General features: G+C 37.7%; 1 protein-coding gene across 2 annotated transcripts; it reads right to left on the reverse strand.

Moving 5' to 3' along the window:
- Window positions 1–827: 827 nt before the first annotated feature.
- Window positions 828–24,011, reverse strand: bbx (BBX high mobility group box domain containing; the record flags this gene model as incomplete). 2 transcript variants are annotated; one of them, XM_014030040.1, is given in 14 exon segments in its annotated part: window positions 828–1,924; window positions 2,828–3,041; window positions 5,934–6,128; window positions 7,062–7,231; window positions 8,012–8,144; window positions 8,273–9,116; window positions 12,971–13,036; window positions 14,715–14,795; window positions 15,377–15,451; window positions 16,917–16,984; window positions 17,067–17,268; window positions 19,515–19,763; window positions 19,860–20,040; window positions 23,932–24,011. In XM_014030040.1, coding segments are annotated over 13 exon segments (2,544 nt in total). In that variant the 3' UTR covers window positions 828–1,845.
- Between the last annotated feature and the right edge of the window lie 3,416 nt (window positions 24,012–27,427).

The following is a 27,427-nucleotide window of genomic DNA, read 5'->3' on the forward strand; positions in this document are numbered from 1 at the left end:
TCTATAAAGAAAGCCATGCATTGGGAAGCAGCTTGGTTTTTCCCACACACCCTTTGTGAAGCTCTAAGGGGTTGGGAGTGGAGTGGGGTGCATTGGTGGTGTTTCAGGTACTTAACCATAATTAGTTCATTACAGACATTACTTGGTGGCTAGAATACCTTACTAAGCAATGTACTGTTGCTAATGGATTTTGCAACACAACAATCTAAAGTTTTCATGTTTCAAGTGCATAGAACAGATCAGTTTAAAGGGACATGTCATGTTTTTAAGTGGAGTGTAAGCAGTATTTAGGAGTAGTCAGTGTCTTACCTGAAGTTGATAGCAGTGTATGCTTTATTCAGAGAAAAAATAAATAAATATGAAGATTTATAAGTGCCTGTGACGTCAAATTTTTGTAATACATATGAATGCATTTTTGAAAAGATGTAATTGACAAAATACTGCAAAAGAAATTTCATGTCGCTGAGATGAACAGTTGTTGAGATTTTTGCCTTTAAAGTAACAGGAAGTGATGTCAAAGGGGAATGTCTGAATGTGAACAGACAAGTGCTAAAACAGCTAACAACACAGACTGTAGAGAACCATTTGATGTTTAAGATTTTGAGTCAGTATCTGAGAGATGAAAAAGAGTCAGAGTTCAAATATTTTTTCACTAAACAAAGACCAGAGAGTTTTCTTTGTTGAAGAGTTCCCCTTTGATGTCACTTCCTGTTTCACTTTGACTGAGTCAAGTTCAAAAGAAAATATGCCAGTTAAGGGACGAAATGGGTAAAATCATGTGTATTGTTCAAACTTTCTTAAACATAAAGATGTTTTCTCTGACTTTTTGTAWTTGAAGAATATGCATGTCACAGGCACTTTAAATCTGTGCTAATTTTGCACTATTTAAAACAGCTGAAATATCCCAAATTGTTCAATTTACACCATTTTTTTCCATTCAGCAGCTACATGGACCGACCGCTTTGGAGACGTGATCTGTGTGTCACAAATTGTTGATCAATTTGCAAGAACATACACTTCCAAAGTGACACAAGTTTACCTCAGATGTTCTACTATCCAAACTCACTCCCCTGTTTTAAGGAGCCTTTAACTGGTCTCTCTGTTCCAATCCTCCCTGATTCTACAACCTGAGATTGCTGTGGCTGCTGTCTCCCACAGGTAAGACTCTGACTGCTCATAGGTACCTCAAACACACACTTTTAAAAACACAATGTTTCCCTTTAAGAGGAAGTAACAATCTAAGTACAGCAGATGCAGTAACATGGCCACCTGAAAAGCTATAAGACTGTTGACAAAAGCCATGATTGACCCTACAGAACAGTGGAGCAGCTGATCTACCACAGTAAAACTAAGGCTTTTTAAAATCTAATACACAACATCTGACTGAATCAACTGTAGAACAGCAGCTCCTGTGTTCATAATTGACTGTTTTGTCAAATACAGTAAGTCTGGTGCCTTAGAGGTGATTTAAGAGCTTTAGTTCTTGTTGGTAGTTTGACATGATTGACATTAGTACTCATTCCTTTGCTTCTGTGCCAGTTCTCATGTCTACTCTGCAAAAACTGAACCAAACGCACCACCTGTAATTCACTTACTGTGGAGAAGTACCCCATACAACCTCAGTTCAAAGACACAAAACTCTTCCTTGAGAAAGGCATCCTTCCTGAGACCAAAGGAAGGCTAAAACACTGAGACAGCAACAGGCAGAGGGACAGGGTTCTGGATTTTACCCCACAGAACCAAGTGGGAGTCTGTCCAAGCCCTCCTGATCAAGTGACTTCTGAGGAAAGTAAAGCTCCAACATCACCGTTTGAGTCATCTTCTCATCAGAGCAACAGCAGCGTTTCACTGATCAGCGCAGGAGATGAGGACTGGAGTCTGGGTAAGCTCTTTCTTCTGACTCTGAGCCAAGGCTCTCTGGTCTCTGAAACAGGACATCACAGAAAACATTATTTACAAAGCTCAACAGGGTCGCTACAAACACTGTATCTTTGTGACAGGCTGTTTGTAACACGTTTAAATATCCAAACTTTGGTGAATTCTTTTATGAGTTGACAAAACACTTGTTCAGCCCTTAATTGAACTATTGATGGTGGTCCGAGGGTCTGGTGGCGCCTGTGTATGGCAGCCTCGCTTCTGTCAGTGCGCCCCAGGGCAGCTGTGGCTACAATTGTAGTTTGCCATCATCAGTGTGTGAATGTGTGTGTGAATGGGTGAATGTCTGTAATGTGAAGCACTGAGTGTCCTGGATGGATAGAGAGGCGCTAAAAGTACAGTCCATTTATCATTTACCATTTACCAATTAAGGAGGCTGAACAAGCTTTATCTTATATTCTTATAAATAATAGATCTAATTGTCACTTTCCTCTCAGACTGCAGGTTAACTTGTGGGTCCCAGTGTTTCTGAAAGTAGAGTTGGAGCCAAAGCTTTCTGTTACCAGGAACAAACATCCAGTATGTGTTGGTGAGACTGACACTACTTCCTTTGAAGACCAGGCTTAAGACTTTCTTTGTTTATTAAATCCTATAGGATTTTCCTTTAGGGTTGGGTTATGTTTCCTGAGCTACCCTTTAGTTCTGCTGCTATAGGCTTTAGACAGCTGAAGGACAAACTGGCCTCATTTCCTCACTGAGCTGTTGTCTTTACTCTCTCTGATATCCATGTTTTAACCTTTATTTCTATCATTAATCTGTGTTTGGCCGACTGCTGCTTGTCCTGTTTCTGCTCAAAGTTTCTTCCTATTAAACGGGAGTCATTCTTTTCCACTGTTTTCAATCAGCTGCTCAGGATGGAGGGAAGCCTGATAGACAAGCTTTGGTTGTTTACCTGTGAACGTTTTCCATGGCTGCCACCTCGGCAAGCGCAGTCAAGCTGAAGAAAGCAGGTAGCTCTTGTGCTACGGTGCTCCTCCCAGAGTTCTCTGCTCCAGGACTATGACTATCACTGTAGCACCTTGTTTCATTGCATAAATTGTGTTGGGTTAATGGCTTTTTATCCTGTTCCTGGTTAGGGTCCCTAGTTTTATCCTCTGTAGCTCCCCCTGCACAAACACAAACAGCAAACAAACAAATCATAGCAACTCAAAACACCACAGTCTAATATTGTAAATAGGAGGTACAGTATTTTGTATTTTCCAGGCACATAGTTCAATTCTATACGACAACTATTTTAACCTTCAGTTGTTCTGAAAAAGCACTGTATATAAAAATAAACTAAACTTTGCATCATCGCCTTAAAATTGGTCTCCAGCTCTTTCAGAAACTCCTACCATTTCTGACAATTCCACTTCAACAAATGGTAAATTCACCGACTTTAAATAGCGCTTTATTAGGTCCTCTTGGACTCCAATGCGCCCAAGGACACAACGGCTATAACGGGGGATCAAACCAGCAACCCACCAGTTACAAGACGACTCCCCTAATCACTCCACTCCAATGTTCATCAAACTATTGCACAACTGTGTCAAACTTATTTTTGTCCTCGTCGTCACTGTACACAAACGTGTTGTAGACTTACACTATCAGTGGTCCTGCGACAGTAAGGAGCAATGCAATCTTCCTTGTACCTGGTTTCCCTCCAGGCAAAACTCTTTCAGAGACAGCATGAAGCGCTGTTTAAAAATTCTTCACTCACAATCAACATTTCAAACTCATTAAGGTCTAAAAAAGGTTTTTGAAGATGTTTTTGATAAAACAATTGACTGACTGTTAGCAGGGTTCCCACACCTTGGTCAACATCAAATTCAAGGACCTTTCCAGTACCATTTTCCTCAAATTCAAGAACCAGGTGCAACAGGAATTACCTACTGCTACCACAGAGTGTTACCAATAAACAGGTTTAATATCATGTAAATTCAATGAAAAAATGAACAACATGAAAGTTGTTGAGATAGAATCAATAAAAGAAAGTGGATTAAATGTTTACCTTACATTCATATCCACAATRCATGGACATATAATTATGTCCTGTGAGGTTCAGCAGCTCAGTTTGGGAGGAGGGGATGTGGACATGTCCAGACCCTCAGTGAGGACAGGAGGAGCTGTGGTGCTTCACCTGGGCTCAGAAGGAAAGACCTGCCCTACTCTGCTCTGATTGGCTAAAGCTACGACTATGGCTCACATTATTTGTTGAAAGCCACGTCAGTTTACCGTAATCCTGAGTTATCCACCGCAACAAATGTAAGCTTTTTTATTTTATTTTATTTTTTTTCAGATGATGAAAATCAGTCGTGTGAACAGAGAATTTCAATCCACAAAAAACATTCAAGGACTTTCAAGGATAAGTAATTTTTGGCTGTTTTCACAAACTTTCCAGGACCTTGAAATCATTTTTACAACTTCAAAAACTTTCAAGAATTTCAAGGACCCGTGGGAACCCTGTTTCAAGTGACTTAGTCTGCAATGTTTCCATCTGCTAAATAAGATGTCATATATTATGTACCTCTCTGTGTAACCATGTTAATAGATTTGTAGTATAAATACAKTACATGTTTTTCTTRTATTTTATCAAATTTTCAACATTTTTTTTGGGCAAGTAACTTTTTATGTCGGGCAGGTAAAGACAAAAAATTCTGTCGAACCCTGATATATATTGTGTGTGACTAGGTGAATATTTATTGCTACTTTCTTTTTGTCTTGTAGTGAGGACCTGCCATCTTCAAGTTTGGGAGGAGGGAGAGGCTGAAGCAGCCAGCAGTGGACGTGGAGGCTGAAGCCAGAGAGAGAGGAGCAGTGAGGATGCTGAAGGTGATGTGGATGCTATGAGAGACCAGAAGCTGCTCACCAAATCTTCTCAGATGGAGGACTGAAATGGAGCAATGATGATGTAGAACCATGTGCCTAATGTGATGTAGGACTGTGTCTGCAGCTTGATAGGAACTGCTTCTGGCAGTATCACAAAGACTGAGAGTTTGAGGGGAAAGGGGAATAAACGCCATGTATATAGTTTTCATTTTTGGACTGTTTTTTCATTTGTTTACAAAAAAAATTTACTGTACGTAGTTTATATATTTTGTACATTTATTGTGAATTTTTTCCTTAGTAAACTTCAAAAAACAAATTTCGTTTTTGGTTTTTATTCATTTAAAACTAATAATTTACTATTTTAATATGCAGTAAGTTTTAAATAACTGCCAGCTTATAGTGGGTGTTTAAGTATTGTCAACAATATAAGTACAATACGTCATATTTTCAAATTTCCTGTCAACTTTAACATTTTTGAACAAAAACATGGTGGGCCGCTGGTGGGCTGCCAAAGTGGTCCTACCACCGGGCTTAGCTGGTTTTCTGGGGGGAAACCCTGCATTTTGACCGCTTGTATCTGTAATCTCATTCTTTCGGTCTCTACCCAAAGTTTGTGGCCTTAGGTGAGGGTAGGAACGTAGAGCGACTGGTAAACAAAGACCTTTGCCTAACAGCTCAGCTCCCTTTTCACCACAACAGACCGAAACAGAGTCTGCAAAACTGCAAAGCTGCACCCATCAGTCTATTAATCTCACGCTTCATTCTTCCTTCACTCATAAACAAAATTCCAAGATACTTGAACTCCTCCACTTGAGAAAGAACCTCACCCCAAACCTGGAGAGAGCAATCCACCCTTTTCCGACTGAGAACCACACTATAACACTATAATCTAGAACAGTGCATGTTTAAGGTTTATAGGATCTTTCATTTGTGGTTCTTTATGAACAAAGACAGAAACCCCTGTTATGTGGGGTGGAACTGTTCTATATATTAAACCACCCCTCCGTTATCTGAGCTTCTGTTGCATCTCTAGTATTCACTCAGTTTATCTTTCTTTGATATTAACATTTATTTGATTATTGGAGAAACTTAGGTATGAGAAAAATGCAAAAAACAAAACATGCAAGAAAGGTGAATCTTTCTTTTTGCAGCACTGTAGATGTATGTAGAGGCAGTGATTCAGGACTCACCTTCAGCTGGAGACACACTGCCATCAGCAGTACGCACTAAGTGTGTGATCTTGGTCTTTCTAGCCTTCCTCTTCTGGCTCCCAACCAGCGACTCCATACAAGTGGTTCCTTGGACATCTGGAATCATCAGGGCCACAGGAGCACATGGTCTGGCTTTTGGAGCTGAATCCAGTGATGTGGAGTCTATCTGTGCCTCTACAGGTTCACATAGAAATAATTTAAAAAAACTATAAAATCAGCATTTTAAAATGTTTTTAGTAGAAGATTTGGTGACAAAAACAACAATACTGTACAATTTTCTTTTAGTCTTTGATTCACAGAGAAAAATGTGGCTTATTTCCAAGAGATTCTAAGCAATAAAACAAAAGATAATACGAGAAAACCAAGAACAAAAAACGAATAAATATTGACATGCATTTTCCATAAATAATATTAAAATATTAATAATAACATTTTCTGTACAACCTTTGGTTGATCCAAATAACCACAGCAGGAGTTCTGAGGAGAACTGGAAAAACTGCATTTTCTGCAGAATTAATGCTGACTCCTTCCCATTTTAAAAATATAAAGTTTAAGCTGAAGTACCAGAGTTGCTATTTGGGGAAATTAAGTTTCATTAGAAAAATACAGTTTTTACATTTAGTTCCTACTGATGTAGTTTTAACCAGAATCAGGTAGTATTTTGTGTGGTGCAAACAGGTCTATAGTGACAAAGCTTGTTTGTGTGTAGATTGACACTACTGTAGACACCATGGACGCTCCAAATGGAGGACTGAATAAACACAGTAACACTTGAATTGAGTGGCTCTGGAACGCTCTCCCTCTGTCCCTTCACTGTTCAGATTCTGCTGACTCTTTTAAGAAATATCTTAAGACATTTTTATCCAGACAGGCTTTTAGTTAATGTGCTTTTTATTGTGTTTTAATTGTTGTTGTGATGTTTGTGTCTGTGAAAGGTGCTATAGAAATAAAGTTTACTTACTTACTTACTACTTACTAATTGGATTCTATTGGACTAAACTTGATTTTTACCTTTTATTTCCTCTGTAAAATGCTTTGAGAGAACTTTAGTTGTAAACTAACATCATATACAGAAGATTATTCAAGTCAAGTATTCAGTGGTGTGACCTTTGTTCGACAGCTCTCCTTTTGCAGATTTGGCTGCGTCTTCTTGGTTGGTGGAGTTTTCAGGCTTCTTTTTCTTAGCAACAGTTGTGGCCTTTTTATCAAAGGTCAATGGACTATACTGTGGCAGGCTGTTAAATTTTCGCTCAAACTCCTCCTCCAACTTCCCCAGGCTGAAAAATAAAGTTTAGAGTTAGACCAAAGCACTACGCTGTAGAAACTCTTGAAAAACTAACAAAATCCATATAACACAGAGGTAATCCAGAAAGGAGGTCCAACAAACTGACTTTAATCACAGTGAGGTTAACCAACCATGAGAATTTTTACCTTCACTTAAATATTGTGCACCTTTGAAATGAAAATCCATCATCAACAAACCCTGATTCACTCTGGGAATCAAGGAAGGAAGGAAGATAGAATCAAGTATGTTAATTACATACTTGCCAAGACCTCGATAATAAAGCACAGTTGGATGGAGACAAACATGACATGTCCTTTAGTCTGTCTGACTGTATTTTCCTACAATAGGATTTTTTTGACTTCATATTTCTATGAAGAGTCAAATACTTACAGAAAGTCCATCCCAGGGCCAATAAACAGACCAAATATTCTCTGTCAAGGATATTACAACCATCATTTAAAAATACACAACTGATACTGGATCATAGCTTTTTAAGACCGTTTAAAGAAAACAGAGAAAGAAAATCAGTATTTCAAGTAAGTGGACTCTCAAAGTGGACTCCTCTCCTCACATCAGACATTATGAAGTAATTCTGCTTTGATATTGGTCAGATTGATTAGGTTTAGTTTACAGAGACTGYTTCCACGGTCATAAACTAAGTTAATTTTATTTCTCTGCAACAGAAAACTCAGAGTTCCCCTGTAGAATCGACTGACTCAAGAGTTTTCACATAGCCCACTTTCTGTAGTACCCTGTGAAGAACACCACTAACCACTGTGAAGACTCGTCTTTGGACTTGGACTTTTTCAGCTTCTTGGGATTATTAGGTCCGATCTGTGCAACTGCACAGCTGTCATGAGTCCAGTTAGTATCATGGTCAAACGTACGAAAAGTTCCTCTTTTACCTGCAGAAATATATCAAAAATAAAAAAAGATCGTCAACATTTTGTTACTGCATGTGGTATTCCAACTATGCTATGATTTGTTTAAATCAATTGCAATAAAGATTTTGCCACAGATTCAAATGGAATACCTCGATCAATATTTGCTCTCAGTGAAGTCAGCATTCCCTCAGACACAAGCGTTTTATACAAGGCACCTTTACAGCTGCGCTCTGACTTCCTGGAGCCACAGTTCTCAGTGTTCACTTTGTCGGCTGCATCACTTGGCCTCTCCTTGTTCTTTTCATTGTCCTCTTCCTTGGCAAGTGAGTGGCTGTAGTGGGAATGAGGAAGTTTGACCACATTGGCCTGGAGGTCTGTGCTTTCCATATTTGCTGCTTCTGTCTCTGTCTTGGGGTTAATGTCAGACACTCCTTTCATCTCCACATTAAAAGACCCATTCAGTCCACTGCTGTCTTCCAGCTTCTCGTCTTTCTTTTTAATAAAGGTCTTATCTTTGGTGTTAGTTTTCTTTCTTAGCAGACTAGATTTTCCACTTGTAAGACTGGTGCAAATCTTCTTGCTGGGTTTGTCTTCTGTGTCCATCCAGGCTCCTCTGGCCACCGCCTCTATTGTACTGAAGACACAGTCGATATTTGACACCAAGTGGTCGCACGTTTTGCTGATCTTTGTGGAGGATGGGATCTCATTATTGTCATTTGACTCGGCCTCCTCGGTCTTCTTATTCTTCTTTTTGACACGTGCACTTTGGCAGCTGTTCTGTGGTGGAATGGCATCAGTGGAGGTAGAGGTGACACAGGAAAGAGAAGGACAAAGTGCTGATGTGTGTTTTGAAGGAGAAGAGTGGTCAGTGTCGACTATCTCCTCTTTAATCTCTGGCTTCGTGGGTATTTGCTGTAGCGAGGCTGAGAAAGAGCTGTCATCTGGCTGAGTTACCGCGGAGTCCATTTTTCCAGCTTCAGATGCTAAACACATCTAATAAAAATGCAACAAAAACACTGGGTGAACAAAATATATAGATAATGACAACGATCAGTGCAAATGCAAAGCTGTCATATTCTTAAAACTAATTTGAATAACGTTTTCTTCATATGTCTTCACTCAATCTTTTTCTATACCAGTAATCAAGAAACATTAACACACACATGTCCTCGCCTGCTCTCTTTAGTGGGAACATTGAGATGTATTATATAACTAGAGAAGTAGAGTGGAATCGCTGATCTGCCACACTGTTACAAAGAAATAAACAAAATAATTCAAAACTTCGGAGGGGACAAAAATTTAAATAATATAGTTAACAAACAGTGTTAGTGATAAGATTTACAATAATCCAAATTTCCCTATCAGGGTCAGTAAACACAACATGCCTGGTCAAGCATCGGTGAGAAGTAAGACAATGAGACTAGCAGGTGTTGATTGTAGCACAACCGTAAAACTTGCTGAAGTTTAAAATGATTGGATCTAATTTCACCCTATTGCTAATGTTTGGCTGTGACATTAGTAGTGTGCGAGCTAGGAAGCTATTCTGAAAAGTTAACTGGAAATTGCGTGCACTGTAAACAACCATCCTCTACTGGGAAGAGAGAAGTACTGAGCTGAATGGGATGGCTGTAAATGAGTGCTGCAGGCTTTATGAGACAAATTGAATTTAATTTGGAAACCTTGTCAACATGGACTGAATGGCTTTATTCACTTCCTCGGCTGCCATTGATAAACTACAGGCAGACTAAAACAGCACAGAAAATCGACATAATCATTCACAACTCCTCCTTCTGTTTGCTGATTGGATCGGTTGAAAGTCTACCAGAGAAATCCTTGTCTATGGGAGAAAGCCCAGACAGAGCAGAAGGGCGATTAGAATAGAGTGAAACTGCATAGGAATGCAATGAATATGGATTGAATACATATTCTAGTGTAGAAAAGTTTGAGACTCTTTTTTCCTCCCAGAAAGTTTATAAGACTAATTATTGTCTGTAATGCTGATAACAGGACACATCTAGGTTTATGTCTACTGTACATGGCCAAACGACTTTCAAACTTTTCTAGGGGTACCATCCTTTTTGTCAAGTTCAGTTTCATTATTGTTTTCAAACTAACAAAAAAAAGAAGGGTGGACCAAAATTCTAAAGAAATGACAGAATGCCATTGTTGAGTTTTAGTAATAATTGTTCTTATTACTTTTGTCAGTTTCAAGTCATTTCAGTGATCTTTGTGTATTTTCTTTTCTTTAACAAATGGGTACAAACACACTCAATTACATATGTATTCAAAATTCTGGTGGGTAAAAAAATGAATGTTGACAAATCTATCGCACTCTTTTGACTGTCTGATTTACGGCTGTGGAACAATGTTAACAATGTTGGCAATTCTGATATGTGCACCTACACAGTTGTTGATGAATCAAAGACACACCAAGTGCTATTGATGGTTATTACAAACAAAAGACTATTTCACTTAAAACTACTGAGTTTATAAATAATGGCATTTTGTCTTTTTATAAATCAAACAGCTTTTATAGAGGGAACAATGTTTTTGGATAAAGTGACATTTTTTTTACAGGAGTAATGTGTGCAGCCTTGCAGTGAACAGCCTTGCTGCAGAAAATTCTGCACAGACCGAAGGTGAGCCAAGGAGGATTTGTTTAGACACTTATAAAGGCTGTTACAATAATCTGAACAAAAAGAAATAAAAGCATGAACAATCATCTCTAGTTCCTTCTGTGACACTTTAGAGTGCAACCTGACGTTTGGGTGAGCTAGTGGAATATTTTAAGAATGGAACGGAACAGAACAGAATGGAACGCCTTTCCTGTTATTGCACAAAAATATAGAGGGAACTTTGTAGCGTTGCTGTGGACAGGACACTTCACCCACCTTGCCTACTGATCAGGGATGCAAACAATTAATCGACTTACGATTAATAGTCGAATAATTGTTTACTAGATTAAATCGATTAAATGATGGCACCTGCTGGCACATTACATGGTCCATTTAAATTGCACTAACTGAAAAGGTACGCAATTGTACTGGGATTATGTTGGCAAAGTGTAATCATATAAGCAAAAAAGGCAATCAGTAGAATATTTAGTACTGAGCAGTCAGTAGATGTGTAATTTAATTAGTGCTGGGCATAGATTAAAATTTTTTAATTGCGATTAATCTCAAGATATTTTTGGGAATAATAAATTTAAATTTTAAAAACCCTCTGCCGTCTTTGTTTTTCTGTTTAATTTGCTGACAGGACAATGAATTCTGGGGGCCGCTGGCCACATATGATACTCAGATGCAGCTGACATTTTCGGGGTTGGAACTGGGACAGACTACGGCGCGGGGCAGTGACACAAGCGGCCAAAAATGCAGCCGACGTTGGCTGCAACTCATGAATTGAGACAGCAACTGTCTGAGACTGATCAACTGAGTGACTGCCATAAAGCACAAAGAAGATGCATGCACACAGTTAAATTACAGCTAAATTATTGTGGGAGTTTGTGATTACCATCATATTAATTGATGTCAGAGTATTTGGAAAACTTGTCGTCAAGTTTTCCAGCAGAGCTCCTTCTTTCAGTCATTCTGTGACACTGAAGGAAATTTTAACTGAACGTTGGATCCAGTATTGTATTTTACACATTCTGATTGCAGCCATATGGTTTAAAACAGAATGAGAGTTGGTGTGTCTTATCAATGTGTTCTTTCTGTCTTCAAAACAAAGTTGGTTACGTTCTAATCTGACTTAAAAGTTACCACCTTCAGGGGTGTGTGACCAAGAAGACATATGTTAAAAGGTTGGCTCATCATTGCATGAGGAGAGGTTTTTGTTAGTTTTTGTGTGCAGTCTCGTAGAGCAGGCTGCTCCTGAGACTCTGCTTTGTTTGGCTTTTCTGATAAGGTACCAAGGCCTTCTGGCTGACTGAAGTCTGACTGCTGTACTGCCGTGGAGCTGATTGGAGTCAGAGACGAGAAAAAAGTTTTGTACTGTATATACAAGATGTAGCTTTTGCTTCTTTCCTTATGTTTAAACATTTTTCTAGTTCCAAAACTAATATAAATGCTAAATAAAGTAAAACACAACAAGACAAACAACAAAAAGGAACAGATTATTGCTTTTTAAAATTACTTTGTTTCTAGAAAAGGTGCAGGTGGGACTAGAATCAAGTAATCCTTGATCTATGACTGGTTTTTGTGTTACACAAAACGTTATTTGGTGGACTGTGAGGTGAGAGTGGGCCCAGTCCTTACTCTTCAGCTATAACATGACCTGGATAGAAGTGCAGACATGCAGAGTAAAAATGTTATTCCTCTTATACGGGGCAAAGGTTTGCAGTCTGTTGGAGTCACCCTAAGTGGTAAAGTTTGGAAAATATAACAGGACATACCGATGCTGCACTGGTTAAAATGCTGCTTGGGATAGAGTGTATCATTGATAAATGTGAACCCACTGAGCTGCTTCACTTAGAGAAAACAGACAGGAGATATCTTGTAGTTGGAATTACTGTTGATTGTTCTTTCTAAGTTCAGTCCAGAGGACAGAACTACAGAAAAAAATAAAAACAAGTTTACCTTTTTAATTGAAACAAGAGAACATTTAATGAACAGAGAATATCAGAGGCTTTCTTTTAAATTGTTAGATCTTTGGTAGGAGCTAAATGTGACCGTTGGTTTGAACAGAAAATAAAGTATTTTTTCTCTCTTCTGCAACATAAACATTTAAGAACCACTGGTTTTAGTTACCAGAGGTTTTACCAGTTCCATTTTTATCAGTGCTCACAGGAAAACACACAAACACAACAACATTGTTGTCTTCTCTGTTTAAAGATTTGACTTGCTTACCTCAGCAAGCTGGAAGAGAGCAGACTGTCCACATGGTTTTCCCTCAGGGGCCACTGACAGCAAAGACTGTAGACACACCACAGCAAGCTTTGTTACTTGTTGAACTGTTTWAAAAAATTATTTTGCAGCTTCTATTACTACAAAGCAATATTTACTCTGGGCAACAAATTATACATCTATCTTAAAAAAGGACAGACAAATCTGTGGTCATAAAWTTTGTTTTAATTAGTGTGATTGTCAAGTTATCCTGGATTTAAGGTGTCTTAAATGAGTTTAACTACAATCAGTACTATAAAGATTTTTTTACTGCTTTTTTCTGTTTAGATGCACCTTGCAAGCTCTGAACATGAAACATTTGGAACTGTTATTATAAGCTAAGTTAAACATAAAAAACAYGTCTACTATCATTACTAACTATCATTTTCAACAGCTTAAAAAAAGAACTACAATAGAAGCAGAAGGTGGCAGTATTGTTTCTTTCCCTCTTCATTTTCTGCTCCATGTGTATCTTTTGATTCAGATCCATAAGCTTTCTTCAAACATTTAGTTTTGTCAATCTGTGCTCACTGATGATCCAACAACAAACACACATTAATCAGTGCTTTGTTCAAGGTATATTACATAAAGTTATAGGTCGTTTAAGGGTGAGAACTTTAGTCCAGGTGGAAAAAAACGAATTTTGTCTATGCGATTTCTAAAATYAAATAGTGTTTGATGACATAAACAATTGGAGCAACACCACTAAATGAAATAATAAACTCTATCAAAAAACAATCTCCAGTCTACCATAGACTATAGTCATCAGGATGAATTAATGGGGCCACCCAGTGGTCTGATGTGATATAAACCATTTCCATTGGGAACATTTGTTTTCACAGTTCTTCTGTTCTTATTGATTAAATCACATTTTATTTCGCTGTTTTGGTTGTTGGTTATGAGTAAAAGCATTAGTAGACTAATTTATTTAGTTATTTTTCATAGCATAAACTAGTATTTTCAGTCTATTAAAATAATAAAACCACTTTTGTTGTAGATTTGCTGTAATATTGAAAGGTTTTGCTCTATTTTAAAGCAATCTTTTAGCTGATCAACCAATTGCATTTCATAACGTCGTCATAAAATGAAACATAAACATCATAAGATTTTCCTAATACTATGCAGTCTTATTACATGTGCCATACAAAAAAAAAAAAAAAAAAACTAGTCATAAAAAGTCATTTATTTTCTTTTATTAAACAGGATTTGTGTGAAATATGCACACAACTTGAAAATGTTATTTTTGTATTGTATTTATTTTACTTTCTCCATTATATGACAGACAAAATTGTCTTGGGTCTTGTAAAATTTTTGTTATTGACTGAATTTAAAGTTAATTTCCACACTTGCAGTTAGTTCTATAGGCTGCTGCACTTGGATAAGAAGTCCTATAGTTTACCAAACATCCAAGAATTTATTATTATTATTATTATTATTATTATTATCTATTTATTGGTTGGAATTTGCATAACTCCTTTTTGTTTACATTTACTGGTTACATTAAATACCTACTAACTTATCCCAAAAAGTTCATTTTTTCATGAATCTAACAGAGTTTTGGGTTCAATATATTTGCGATTTCAATTTACAGTGAGAAAAGTTTTGATTCACACTTTAGTAGGAAGTGTGCAGATAATTTGTATCTGGTGTTGGAATAAAAATGACTCAGTTATGGTAACATAACATCTGTAATTACTGTAGCTCCTACCTCCTCCACTGCAGAAAGGGTTGACTTTACCCTGCTTGCAGGAACATCAGGCACTCTGTTTGGAATAATCTGAGACGGTATCTGTAGAAATCAGAAACAAGTGATTACTGGGTCACTACAAAAAAAAGTCTATCGATTAAATAAACTCATTCATTGGCTTTATGAAGATCAAAAGGCACAAAACCATGAACCCAAAGCATACATTAGCTCATTTCACATTAGCATAAAGCTTTCACATTATCTTCAATAATGATGGTGCATTCATGCAAATTTAACAAGTTATATTAAAGGACACATTAGTTGAGGTACTGAGGTACTATTCGTTGAAGTCTATGTGGCTGGCTAACATCATTTGTAGTAACACAAAAACTGTGAAAAGCTTGCTGGCTCACTACCCAGTGGTCACTACAGTATGGGGACAGTCTGGTGTTTTTACATTTCACACACTACTTTAATGCAGAGTTTTTCATAAATATACACCGATTATTCAAAGTCAGGTGATGCATAAATAAATGACAGAAAAAAAAATGCTGTAATAGATGTTTTAACCTAAAGTGGACAACTGGTTTTGGCTAGAAATTTTCAGTTATCATCTGTTTCCACAAGACTAATATAAAATTTAATTATGGATTGATTATGCAGGAGATAGAAAATGGACACACCTCCTCTTTTTCCTCTGGACATGAGCTTTCTTCATCCACCTTGTCAGGTAAACTAGGTTTAGTGCTTGAAGGAATCTGGAAAAAAATATTACTTGGGTTGGTGATGCCATAAAACTTCAACTCAAAACTGCAATGTGAAAACCAGAACATTTCTGAAGAGATTCTGAAAGATGCTGATTTAGTTTCTGCCCAAAACTCCAACATAACTTTGTAATGAAAAATGAGAAAAAATGCCAACATTTGATTTATGAACTGTAGAAGAAGTGTAAAGAGAACCAAGATAAAAAAAAAGCTAAAGCTGTTGTCAATGGCTCATTATGTTCATCATGGTAACCACACCTGTGTCTCACTCCCTGACTGCCAAATGATTGAGTTGGACGACCGTTGTGTGATCTGAAATGCTCTTGAAGCGAGGGCAGCAGAAGAATGATAGCCACACATTGGTTTTATTTTGTTTTGAGGTGTTTAATTTTGGAGATATTACAAGCTAAGAGACCCTTCACTTCACATTTTGAAGAGAATATTTTGAGCTAAAATGTAGCTGAATTTGAAAACTTGGCTGGGCCTTTGAGCAGTGAGAGACACGCTAGTTGAAAGAAGAAAGAACCTGCCAACATTTGAATATATAATTTGAGTATTTATCAAAATGAACTGTGTGACATCAACCTTGATGTTGTCACACAAGTCCAAACTTGTGGTGTTTATAACCTCAACATTCTGTAGAAATATTTTTTTTTACCTATACTGAGACCATGTAAACACCATAAAGATAAGATGCCAGTTCAATCATGTAACATCAAATTTTCTGTCACATGTTTAAACTTTGAAAAATGTTTGCATTGTCAAATATGTCTGAGGTACACAGATCTTAATGGAGCTGGGTTTTCTCACAGGTTCCTCATACATTTTGTCAAAATCCTTCTTATCCCCAGTTTTTGGTGAATTTCCGACCAAACCTCAGAGAACACTTCCTGAATGAGCCACATGTTTTAGCTTCTGAGTTTTCCATTTCCAAACTGTGCAACYCAGGACAAAAACTGAACATGATTATCGTAAAGACACTTCAGTGCCTTTATATTGACATTAGAATTGGGCATAATCGTATTGTGTGGAATTAATCATCAAAAAACATTAATCAATTATTTTTTGGCACTTGACGATTGATTCAATTAATGCCACAGGGCAGAGTCCGCTCGGTGCTCCTCTCAAATATGACAAACATTTAAAAAAATAGTTCCGTTATTTATTTATCTAACAGCACAATTTAAAATTTGATGTATGGCCTGAAGTCTGTAATTCTGACAGAATTTGGAACAGATTTTTCAAGAACAAATCTTTCCCAATAAATTGGTCATGTGACTAGGACATAAGGGTGTCCAGGGACTCCAGGGGATTAATCGTCAAATTAATCATCGGCTAAATACCACAATTAATCGTGATTATTTTTTTTGCCAGTATTGCCCAACCCTAATTGACATCTTTAATAAAAAGAATATTTGCACAAGTATTAATCAAAATCAAGGTAAAAGGATGAATCTACCTCTCTGTTGGTGAGGGCTTGTTCACCAGCTAAGAGCAGCATACTCAGGCCTCCCATCTTTGTAGGGTCTTACAAAAAAATGACACAAGTTACAAAACAAATCCCAGGCATTATCATCTTGCTAAAAAACAACACATTTTAAATACACACCTGCCATGGCAAAGTTTAACTGGGGCAAACTCTCACTTTTGGGCACTTTTTTGGCAGTGGAATCCTTGGGCGAGTTGCACGATAAGGACCAAATTTTTTTGCGAGGACTGCCGACTGGCTGACACGAAGAGGTCTTCACTGGTTTACTTGTGGTGGGACACCATTTGTAGCCTGGGTTTGCCTTCATAAAGGCATCCTTGTACTAGAAAGGCACACAAAATTGATTTAGCTACAAAGCAAAACATTCACTTTAGGTAAGTAATGCAACTAATTTAATCAGAATCAAAAAGTTTTCTTGCCACACAAGCTTCACACAGAAGGAAYTCCTCTTGGCCACTGAAGCCTCTGGAAGCATCATGTATTTTTAACAATTACCGATAATAAAAACAGAAGTACAGTAAACTGAAAATAACTGCAACCCTTCATCTTATTACACATTTTGTTATTTTGCAGCTAGAGATGCACTGGGGAATCTGCTCATGAAAATCCTATATTATCCCATTGGCTGAACACATCACAGACATTGCTGTTGAACCTCTCTGCTTTATTTTTTATGATTATTTACTTTTACCAAAATGAGAAAAATATTTTTACTGAAGACCTGCTGTCGTCAAGCTGATGTGTCCTCTGCTCTTAAGTTTAACACGGATGGAGCCATTTTATTTACACACAAAGCATTCTGGGTAAATGAGGACGTGGATAGGTCCTCGGTGCGAGGCTGCTATCGAGCTATATCCACCCTGAAGGTTAATCTTGGACAATATCTGATGATCGACTCTTTTAAATGAAACCAGAGAGCGTTGACAGAGAGGAGAAGGTAGAAATGACTCAGCCTGGAACTGACAACAGAGCTGCTTCATGGAAGAAGAACCTCAACTTATGTTATTTATTATTATATTTTTGTTTGAAATTTTTCTATTAACTGTTGGTGTCAACCCTGATTGTCCATGAGCAAAATATCTCAGGGACCAGTCAACTTTTAATGAAACTCTCAGAAACAAATCTCTGATTTGAACCAACAATGCATTATTATTTAAAATAAACACAATTTAAGATGGCAGCCACTTATAATTAACATTAGTCAACAAAACGGGCTATAACTCAGTTTTACAAATATTTACCTACATTTTCTGTGGTCATAGCTGGGAATCACCCACATGATACCAGGGATCAYCAATGCCAGTCCTCGAGGTCCGCAGCCCTGCATGATTTACATTTTCCCCACTCTAACACACCTGACTCAGTGAATTACCTCTTCCAAGTTCTGCAGAAGCCTGATAATCATATATTCATTCAAATCAGGAGTGTTGGAGCAGAGAAACAAGTAAAACATGCAGGGTTGCAGACCTTGAGGACCGGAATTGATGATCCCTGTGATATTCTCTAACACATGTGCTAAAACATCTTCCATGATCTGGTGCATAACACCATTAATAAGTTTTGACTAAAACAACAATAGATGATGAATATCCAGGTAGAAAAAAAAGTTGAGTAGGTCCTCTGGATGAGCTCACATGCTATGTAGAACCATCAGATCATTAAGCTGATGTGCCTTTTTACATGTGAACAGTTTTGATTGTCATTGTTAACCTATCTGTCCATCATGCAAACATTTTGCTTATAAATTGAGTTTACCGGCAACTCCTGAGAATAAAGAAGTCTCTTGAAAAGATTAAACTTTTTTAGAGCACAAGGTCTTAATTTAAGTGTTTCAAAAACACAAAGTGAAATGCATTTTTACAAGGAACGCTAGGCCTTTAATTTCATTAACGTATATGCATCTTTTTATGTTTTGTTTTTACTAGTGTATCTTGAAGAATTATTATTATTATTATTATTATTATTATTATTATTATTATTATTATTGTTGTTGTTGTTGTTATTAAATAGTAGTGGCGGAGTGGTTAAGGGAGTCGCCCTGTAACAGGAGGGTCGCCAGTTCGATCCCCCGGCCAGCTATCTCAGTCGTTGTGTCCCTGGGCAAGATACCACCTGCCTTGGCCACTGATGGTGGTCAGAGTGTCCTGTGGCACTGGTGCATGGCAGTCCCACTTCTGTCAGTGTGCCCCAGGGCATCTATGGCTACAATGTAGCTTACCACCATAAGTGCGTGAATCTGCTTTGATGGGTGAATGTCTGTAGTGTAAAGCGCTTTGGGGTCCCCATGAGGTTAGAAAAAGTGCTGTATAAGTTCAGTCCATTTACTATTAAGTGTCCATATTCTTAATTTTAAGATATACACGGATGATTTGACCATGATTTTGCTTCAGTTGACATTGTAATACTGACAGATTTATCTGTGCCCACTTTTTGTTTCAGTACCAGACAAAACATCCAAACAATTTGGATAAAAGTCAAAAACAGGTTTTCTACTTCACTTCTAACTTTGCCAGAACTGTGAGCACGAGTTGAAACAATGCCAACACACAGTAGTCTCAGTAGTTTTACCTCCTTTGCCATGTCCGTGTATTTCTGTTTCTCTTTGGGCTCCAACACAGCCCACCAGTCAGCCAGGATTTTCGTGGCCCCCCGATTGTCAAGACGAGGGTGTTCCTGTCGAACCAGGGAACGGTGGCGTTTACAGAATAGGAGGAAGGCATTCATTGGCCGGCGTGCCCGCTGTTCACTGGAGTCTTCCTCCGTTTCTTCTGTTGTGCTTCCACTCTGCACCTGGTCCTTACTGCACAGCACTGGCTGCTGATGACAAAAGTCAAAAAGTGCAATGCTATGCCAAATCTATCGAATTAATGTACATATTGTTCTATGTAACTCCACACCACTGAAAACACCCACCTTCTCCAGATCCTCCAGATCCTCCTCATCCTCCTCTTCTTCCTCCTCAGAAAAGTCTAGTGCCTTTTTGGAGAGAAGAGGGTGCCACTGCAGGCATTTGCGTTTGGGTCGTTTGCCAGTGATCTCCCCTGCAACAGGTGGCTCCTTTGCCCTTCCTCCACTTTTCATGGTACTACCACACCTTTAACGAACAACCAAAACAATTATTTAGTGAAACAACAACTGAAAAACACAAAGTTTGTCAAAATACTAATATTCATGTTTTATATTTAACAGAGCCTTGTAACTGCCAACAATGTAATAATTTTAAGCATTTACAATTACTGCAGAAGGTTGGTGTCAAATGTACTGTCCTGTGAGTTCTCCACATGAGATTCATCACCAAGCATTCACAGCCCTAAATTCTGGTAAAAAAGTATACAGAAATTGACAAATATGTTCGTATCCTTGTGTTAAAGAAAGAAAAATCCACAAAGTCCCTGAAATAACTTGAAACTGGTAAAAATAACAAAAAAAAAGACTAATTTGTTTCACCAGAATTATTTTAAGTACAAACTAATCAAAATGGCTCTGACAAAAAGGATGGTACCTTTAGGAAAAATTGTAAATAATTTGACCATAGAAACACATCAACTGTCTTGTAATTAGCAACACAGGTGACTAATTTTGTAATTATTTATTCTTCCTATTAAAAGGGTGAAAAGCACTGGTAGTCACAGTGCTGTTCAGTATCATAGAAGGCTCAGAAAAGAGTTGTCTCAGATGCTTAGAAAGAAAATAATTATGAAGAAAAGTTTCTGTAGGCCATTAAAAGTTTTTCAAAACACTGTCCAAAATTGAAGGCCTTAAATGGCATTAAAAGTAGAACATTTGAATCTCAGTGGAATTAAATATTTTCATTAGTTTTCAAGAAAAATAAAAGAGTAATTTTGGGAACAACTCAGTCAGACTTGGTAATCAGGGAATTTCAGCTATGAAATATTGTTGTGATGTGTATTAAAATAACACGTGGAACCATTTTAGTGATTGCCTGCACAATTGGAAGACTGCACATCTGAGGGGAATCATGGAAATGTTAGGAGCAGAGACAAACCGTGTAAATGCAGATTTCAACTAAAGTGGTTGGAAGACAAGGACTTTAGCACAGGGATGCATCCCGTTGATAATCAAGATGGCAAAGGATTTTGTAACTAACCCTGGACATGGCTACAAGATGAAACTTGATGAAAATTTAAGGACATAATACAAATTATAACCAATGAGCCCAGAACAACTTCTAAAAAGACTAGAGTTGAACTCTAATGGTGCGTTCACACCGAACGCGATTTCAGCTTCAAAATCGCAGCCAACGCTGAAGTTTGAAGCTTGTGCACTTTGAGGTCAGACGCAGGACAGTTGTTGAAGCGCTGCACGGCGACAGCCTCCCCGCCCCTCCCCCCTCTGTCGGGCTCCGTTTAATGTCGGACGAGGAAGTGACTTTGCTTTATTTACAGAGAGCAAGAGCGTGCCACGTTCATCAGATAATTAATTCACAATTAATTCACCAGATAATTCAGAGTAGAGGCTCACAGCTCGCTTTCAGGACTATTTTTCCAGTCTGATGAGTCGCTGCCACGCATTGCTGCGGGTCAGGACACGACTGCAGGCAGTCATTTCAGCTGAAGAGCTCCTCTCTGTCTGTTTCAGGTTAGTGGACGTCATTCAGTAAACTGTCCCGTCGGGAAATATGTCGCTACGTCACACAGTGGAGTCTCTCTGATTGGTTGACGCTGCGCGTCGAGCTGCAAAAGTTCAGATTTTCTAACTTCAGCGATTTGAACGATTTGGACGATCTGAGCGTTCGACGCTCAGATCGTCCAAATCGTTCAAATCGCGCTGCTCTAATCGCGCTTGAGGCGCCGCAGAACTTCCCGACGTYGCTTGAAGCGCGTCCACCATAGACTTTGTATGTAAACCTGCTGCTCCTGACGCTGAAATCGCGTTTGGTGTGAACGCACCATAAGATCAAAGTACGTCAGTCGCGGAGTGAAGTGAACTTAATGGAAGAAGACCAAGGAGAAAAATAAATTACAAAAACGCAAGACTAGAATTCAAAATGCATATTGACAAGACACAACGCTTCTGAAAGAATATCCTTTAGATAGATGAGAAAAAGCTGGAGCTTTTAGGCAAAAAGTCATTTTTGATCCATGTTCAAAGAGCCAAAAAAGAAGAATATAAAGAAAAGAACAGTATCTACAGTTAAACATGGAGAAATGTCAATCTCAAGACCATCAAAGCAATCTGGAGCAAAATGTGTGGCCCAGTGTCAAAAAGCTTGATCTCAGACGCAGGTCACTGATCCTCTAATAGGATAATGACACAGCCTAAAACACCAAAGAATGACTCAGAACAAAACACTGAAATATTCCAAAGAAACAGTCCATACCTCCGTCCAACTGATAACCTTTGGGATGATTTAAAGATCGTTGGACACAAGCAGCATGGACAAACATTCCAGTGGTAAGAATGAGCCAAGGTTATGGAGACTGACCTGAAGAGATTCAATGCTGCAAAAGGTGATGCTACAATGTAGAGTTTTGGGCGCACATGGGTATGTCTTTTTAAAGTTTTAGAATTTTTATAATGGTTTAAAACAAGATTTATTTTTCTTTATAACTTCATTAATCAAAAGTATTTGTTTTAAATTATTGTTCTCTTTCACCAAAGTAAATACTCTATTAAATTTTAAGACTACAAAATAGTATTGTTTTCACAAGTGCTGCAACATGTAATATTCTTCTAAAAGTTCTAATACTACTTACACAAGTCATTTCTAAGTGACTAAACTGTAGCCTGCTGGAAAAAAGGTTATTATGCAATATTTTACTTTTTAAATGATAAGTCAAGGTTACTTTTACTATTTTCATTTGTTAATTTTTCAAAAAAGAATTTCATAAAACTATAAACCTGATGTGATGATGAAGAATGGGTCTTTGTAAGTTTGACACACCTGTTTTACAATCACGAATCAGAAAACCATTTAACGTTACCACTGGTAACGTTGTGTGCAATTAATCATCAGAAAAACATTAATCGATTATTTTTTGGCACTCGACAATTAATACGATTAATGTCACCAGGCAGATTGACTAGATATTTCCCCGGTCAGTCCACTCGGTGCTCCTCTCCGCTTCAAATATAACGAACATAAAAAAATAAATTCTGAAATTTATTTATCTAGCAACACAATTTAAAATTTGATGTATAGCCCGAATGTATAGCCTGTCTGTAATTTTGACAGTTTGGAACAGATTTTTATGAAGAGCAAATCTTTCCAACTAAATTAGTCATGTGACCAGGACATAAGGGTGTCCAGGGACTCCAGGGGATTAATCATCAAATTAATCATTATCGGCTAAATACCACAAATAATCGTGATTAATTTTTTTGCCAATATCGCCCAACCCTAGTTACCAGAAAGCCTTTTTGTACATTTTCATAGACAACATTATTTCTGGGTGTACAGTATCTGGACTTGTTCTGGTGTCATGGTGTAAGAAATACGTGTTTAATATCGGCTGAAATCAGATGAAAACACAAGTGTTAAATAAAATGATCTGTGATATGAAATAAATGTCATACAACACCAGAATTCTGGAGAGACGAGTGAGGTTTATTTGTCACCGGCTGACAAGCCAAACCACACTGCCATAACCAGGAAATGGATCAGGATTTATACAGAATCTTCAATGCCTGAGTTCGCCCCCTGCTGACCTACGGCTGAATCACCGGCATTCAGACAAAGACCTCACCCTAATGTTAAGACAGCTTTTTATGTGTTGTTATATAATTCGGACATGTAGCTACTCTATTTCAGTTAACACATAATAGATCAAACATTATAAAAGTGTTATAATAAGAAAATCCTAATACTCTGGTGTTGTTTCTGATATCAGTACTAATCTATAAATAACTAAATTTCTTCAATGGCACAAATAAAATTGTAAATTTTGTAAATGAATGAATGATCTAATGACTAGAAGCAGTTGTTCGTGTTGATGAATGTTGAGTAGAAAACAGAGATACTTACTGAAGAAATAAAACTATGGAAATGCTGAATGAAAGATGAAGATGAATCTGCCACAGCCTCTGTCATACAAAGACGATGACCTATAAAATACAAGACATCACTCTCAGTCAGGCCTCTCATCCTGCAAATATCTGTAGAACATGAGAGACCTGGGAGAAAAGAGGGAGCAGAGCAGCATCAATGAAACATTCACGGTACAATCTCAGCAAACATCATTGAAACATGACCACAATAAGACTTTGGAACAACATCCCTTGTGGCCAAAAGAAGAACCAAGTAGGCCAATAAACTGTGACTAACCAAACCAAACCAGATGGGTCCTCACATACAAGACTAGTCCACAAAAACCTCACCAGTCCACATCAAATCAACAATGTAGTAGACTTTTTATGTGCTAGTTGAGCTGCTTGTTGAGCTTTTGGGTTTACTTGAGCTCTCAGCTATAGTTGAACTCCTGGGTTTAATTATGTACAGGTCTGGTTGAGCTCCAAGCTAAGCTATATACGTTTAATTGACTTCTTGGGTATAGTTACAGTCAGGTTCATAAATWTTGGGACATCAACACAATGGATTTGAAATGAAATAAACACGATAATTATTAACTGCAGACTTTCAGCTTTAATTTGAAGGTTTTTATATCCAAATTGGGTGAACAGAATTACAAGTTCTAGACGTGCCTTCTACATTTTAAGGAATAAAAGTAATGGAACCACTTAACAATCATAAATCAAAATTTTCACTTTTTATTATTTGGAAATCCAKAAGTCTAGATTACTATGACATCACCAGATGCTGGGTTTGATCCCTGGAGATGCTCTGCCAGGCCTCTACTGCTGTCTTCAGTTGTTGCTTGTTCTTGGGGCATTTCCCCTTCAGTTTAATCTTCAGCAAGTAAAATGTATGCTCAAATGGATTCAGGTCAAGTGACTGACTTGGCCATTGTCATCTCACTTCTCTGTCACAAAGAAGTTGCTTTCTCAGTAAGATCATTGTCCATCTTTTGGGGCGGCTGTGGTAGAGTGGTTAGGGGAGTCGACCTGGAACCGGAAGGTCGCTGGTTCGATTCCCATCCAGTCGACTCAGTCGTTGTGTCCTTGAGCAAGACACCTTACCCACCTTGCCTACTGATGGTGGTCAGAGGGTCCGGTGGCGCCTGTGTATAGCAGCCTCACCTCTGTCAGTGTGCCCTAGGGCAGCTGTGGCTACAATTGTAGTTTGCCATCATCAGTGTGTGAATGTGAGTGTGCATGGGTGAATGTCTGCAGTGTAAAGCGCTTTGAGTGTCCCTGATGGATAGAAAGGCGCTATATAAGTACAGTCCATTTACATTTACCATTACCATCTAAACTGGGAAAAACCATCCAATGAGTTCTGAAGCATTAGGCTGAACATGGGCAGAAAATATTGTCCAAAACACTTCATAATTCACCCTGATGCTTTTGTTAGCAGTCACATCATCAATAATTACAAGGGAACTATAAATGCCCACACCATGACAATACCACCACCATGCTTCAGTGATGAGGTGGTTTTGGATCATGAGCAGTTACTTCCATCCTTATCTTCACTCTGATACAACTTTTCTTTATCCATAATGTTCCAGCACTGTAAAGGCTTTTTAAAATGTTGTTATGTCAACTCTAATCTATGCTTTCTGTTTTTGAGGCTCATCAGTGGTTCACATCTTGCGGTGAACCTTCTGTATACAAAATGGTGAAGTCTTGGTTGTTGACTTGTGTGTGATTCTGACAAAAACAGCAGTATGAATCTGGGATTAGTTATGTACAGGTTTCACTGAACTCTGGTTTATTTATGTATAAGCTTGCCCTCTCTCAGGTATTGTTTACCTCTTGGGTTTAGTTAGACCTGGGCAGTATACCGGTTCATACCAAAAACCAGATTTATTTTTGTTATACAAATTTTCAGAATACTGGCATACCCGTTAAAATAGCCTGAACACGCTTGAAACGTTATGTCATGCCCTCTAGTTAACTGTTWCATGGGAAACTCTTTTCTATGCAGCACAACTGAACGTGCATGCAGGAACTAGCAGCACACAAGGCAAGCTGGAGTCWTTGTASRAGCAGCCTTCTCAATAACTGGTGGTGGGTGGTGATTTTGTTGCTTACATTGATTGACAAAAAACTCCCATTTTCACCATCACTGAATGTAGAATACACCTCTTCAGTGATGTGCAAAGATAGACTTCATGTGTGTATTAAATTTGCTTGATAATTATATTTTCTTAATCCTCCTCATTCACGACTGTGCCTGCCTCAAGTCATGGCTAACTTGATGTAAGCCCAAAATGTGCGACTAATGTCTACAACCAGGGAAGGAAGAAAAGTCAGAGGAAAAACACGACACAGACAGAGGTACAGTAAAATAAAAAATAAATTAATAATAATCAGGAAATAGTTTGTGTTGCAGAAAGTGAGTAACTTCAGCTTTCTGCAACACAGAAACTATTTCCTGATTTTCCCAGTTTCCTGATCAATAAGCAGCATTTGAACAGCTTAACATCAACTTGAGCTGTGGTTAAAAATACWACTACTAMTAATAATAATACCATGATACAGATATGTTTAAAAGTACTGTGATATATTTTTGGCCATACCGCCCAGAACTAGGTTTAGTCAAGAGCGGATTTATTTGAGCTGTCCGTTTTTGTTGATCTCTTAGGTTTAGTTATTATGCATGCTTAGTTAGAGTGCCCATTTTAGTTAGTTACAGATTTAACTTTGTTTTGAAGTACAATTGTAAGACGGAGTATTAGGGCCACAAGAGATTTTAATATTTTTTTAAATTAAGAGAATAAAGTCATAATATTATGAGACTAAAGTTGTAACATTACAAGATTAAACTCATAATATTCTAAAATTAAAGTCGGAATATGCAATACTCTTTACATGAAAAAGCATGCAGTTATCACTGCATTAAAATGAGGAATGTTGAGCAACTTGTCAAGTTGTTCTTTAGTATTGCTTAAAATAAACAGTTAACATTTTAGCACATTAGCATCAAATTATCAGTAGCAGGACTTGGAAATTGTGCAAACGACTATATGATAAACTGAAGTCGTATTGTAACTAATGGATGCACTGACAGATTTAGTCGTCACATAGCTAATTTGGATGAAAGCGTATTAATCTAACAGTGAACCAAGTCATCTCGGACTACTTTATTAGCACAGACACATGGCTGTCCACAGAAGGTGTGGGGAAAATATGGAGGAAATGAGGAATGGAAAATGGACACGTCAAGTAAGATTATGATTTTTTTTCTTGTAATAATGCGACTTTATTCTCATAATATTACAACTTTAATCTTGTAATATTATGACTTTTTTCTCGCAAAATTACAACTTTAATCTTATAATATTACGACTTTATTCTCATAATATTACAACTTTAATCTTGTAATATTATGACTTTATTCTCGCAAAATTACAACTTTAATCTCATAATATTACGACTTTATTCTCATAATATTACAA

This window comes from Austrofundulus limnaeus, unplaced genomic scaffold, assembly GCF_001266775.1.
Source record: "Austrofundulus limnaeus strain Quisiro unplaced genomic scaffold, Austrofundulus_limnaeus-1.0 Scaffold988, whole genome shotgun sequence".
NCBI lineage: Eukaryota > Metazoa > Chordata > Actinopteri > Cyprinodontiformes > Rivulidae > Austrofundulus > Austrofundulus limnaeus.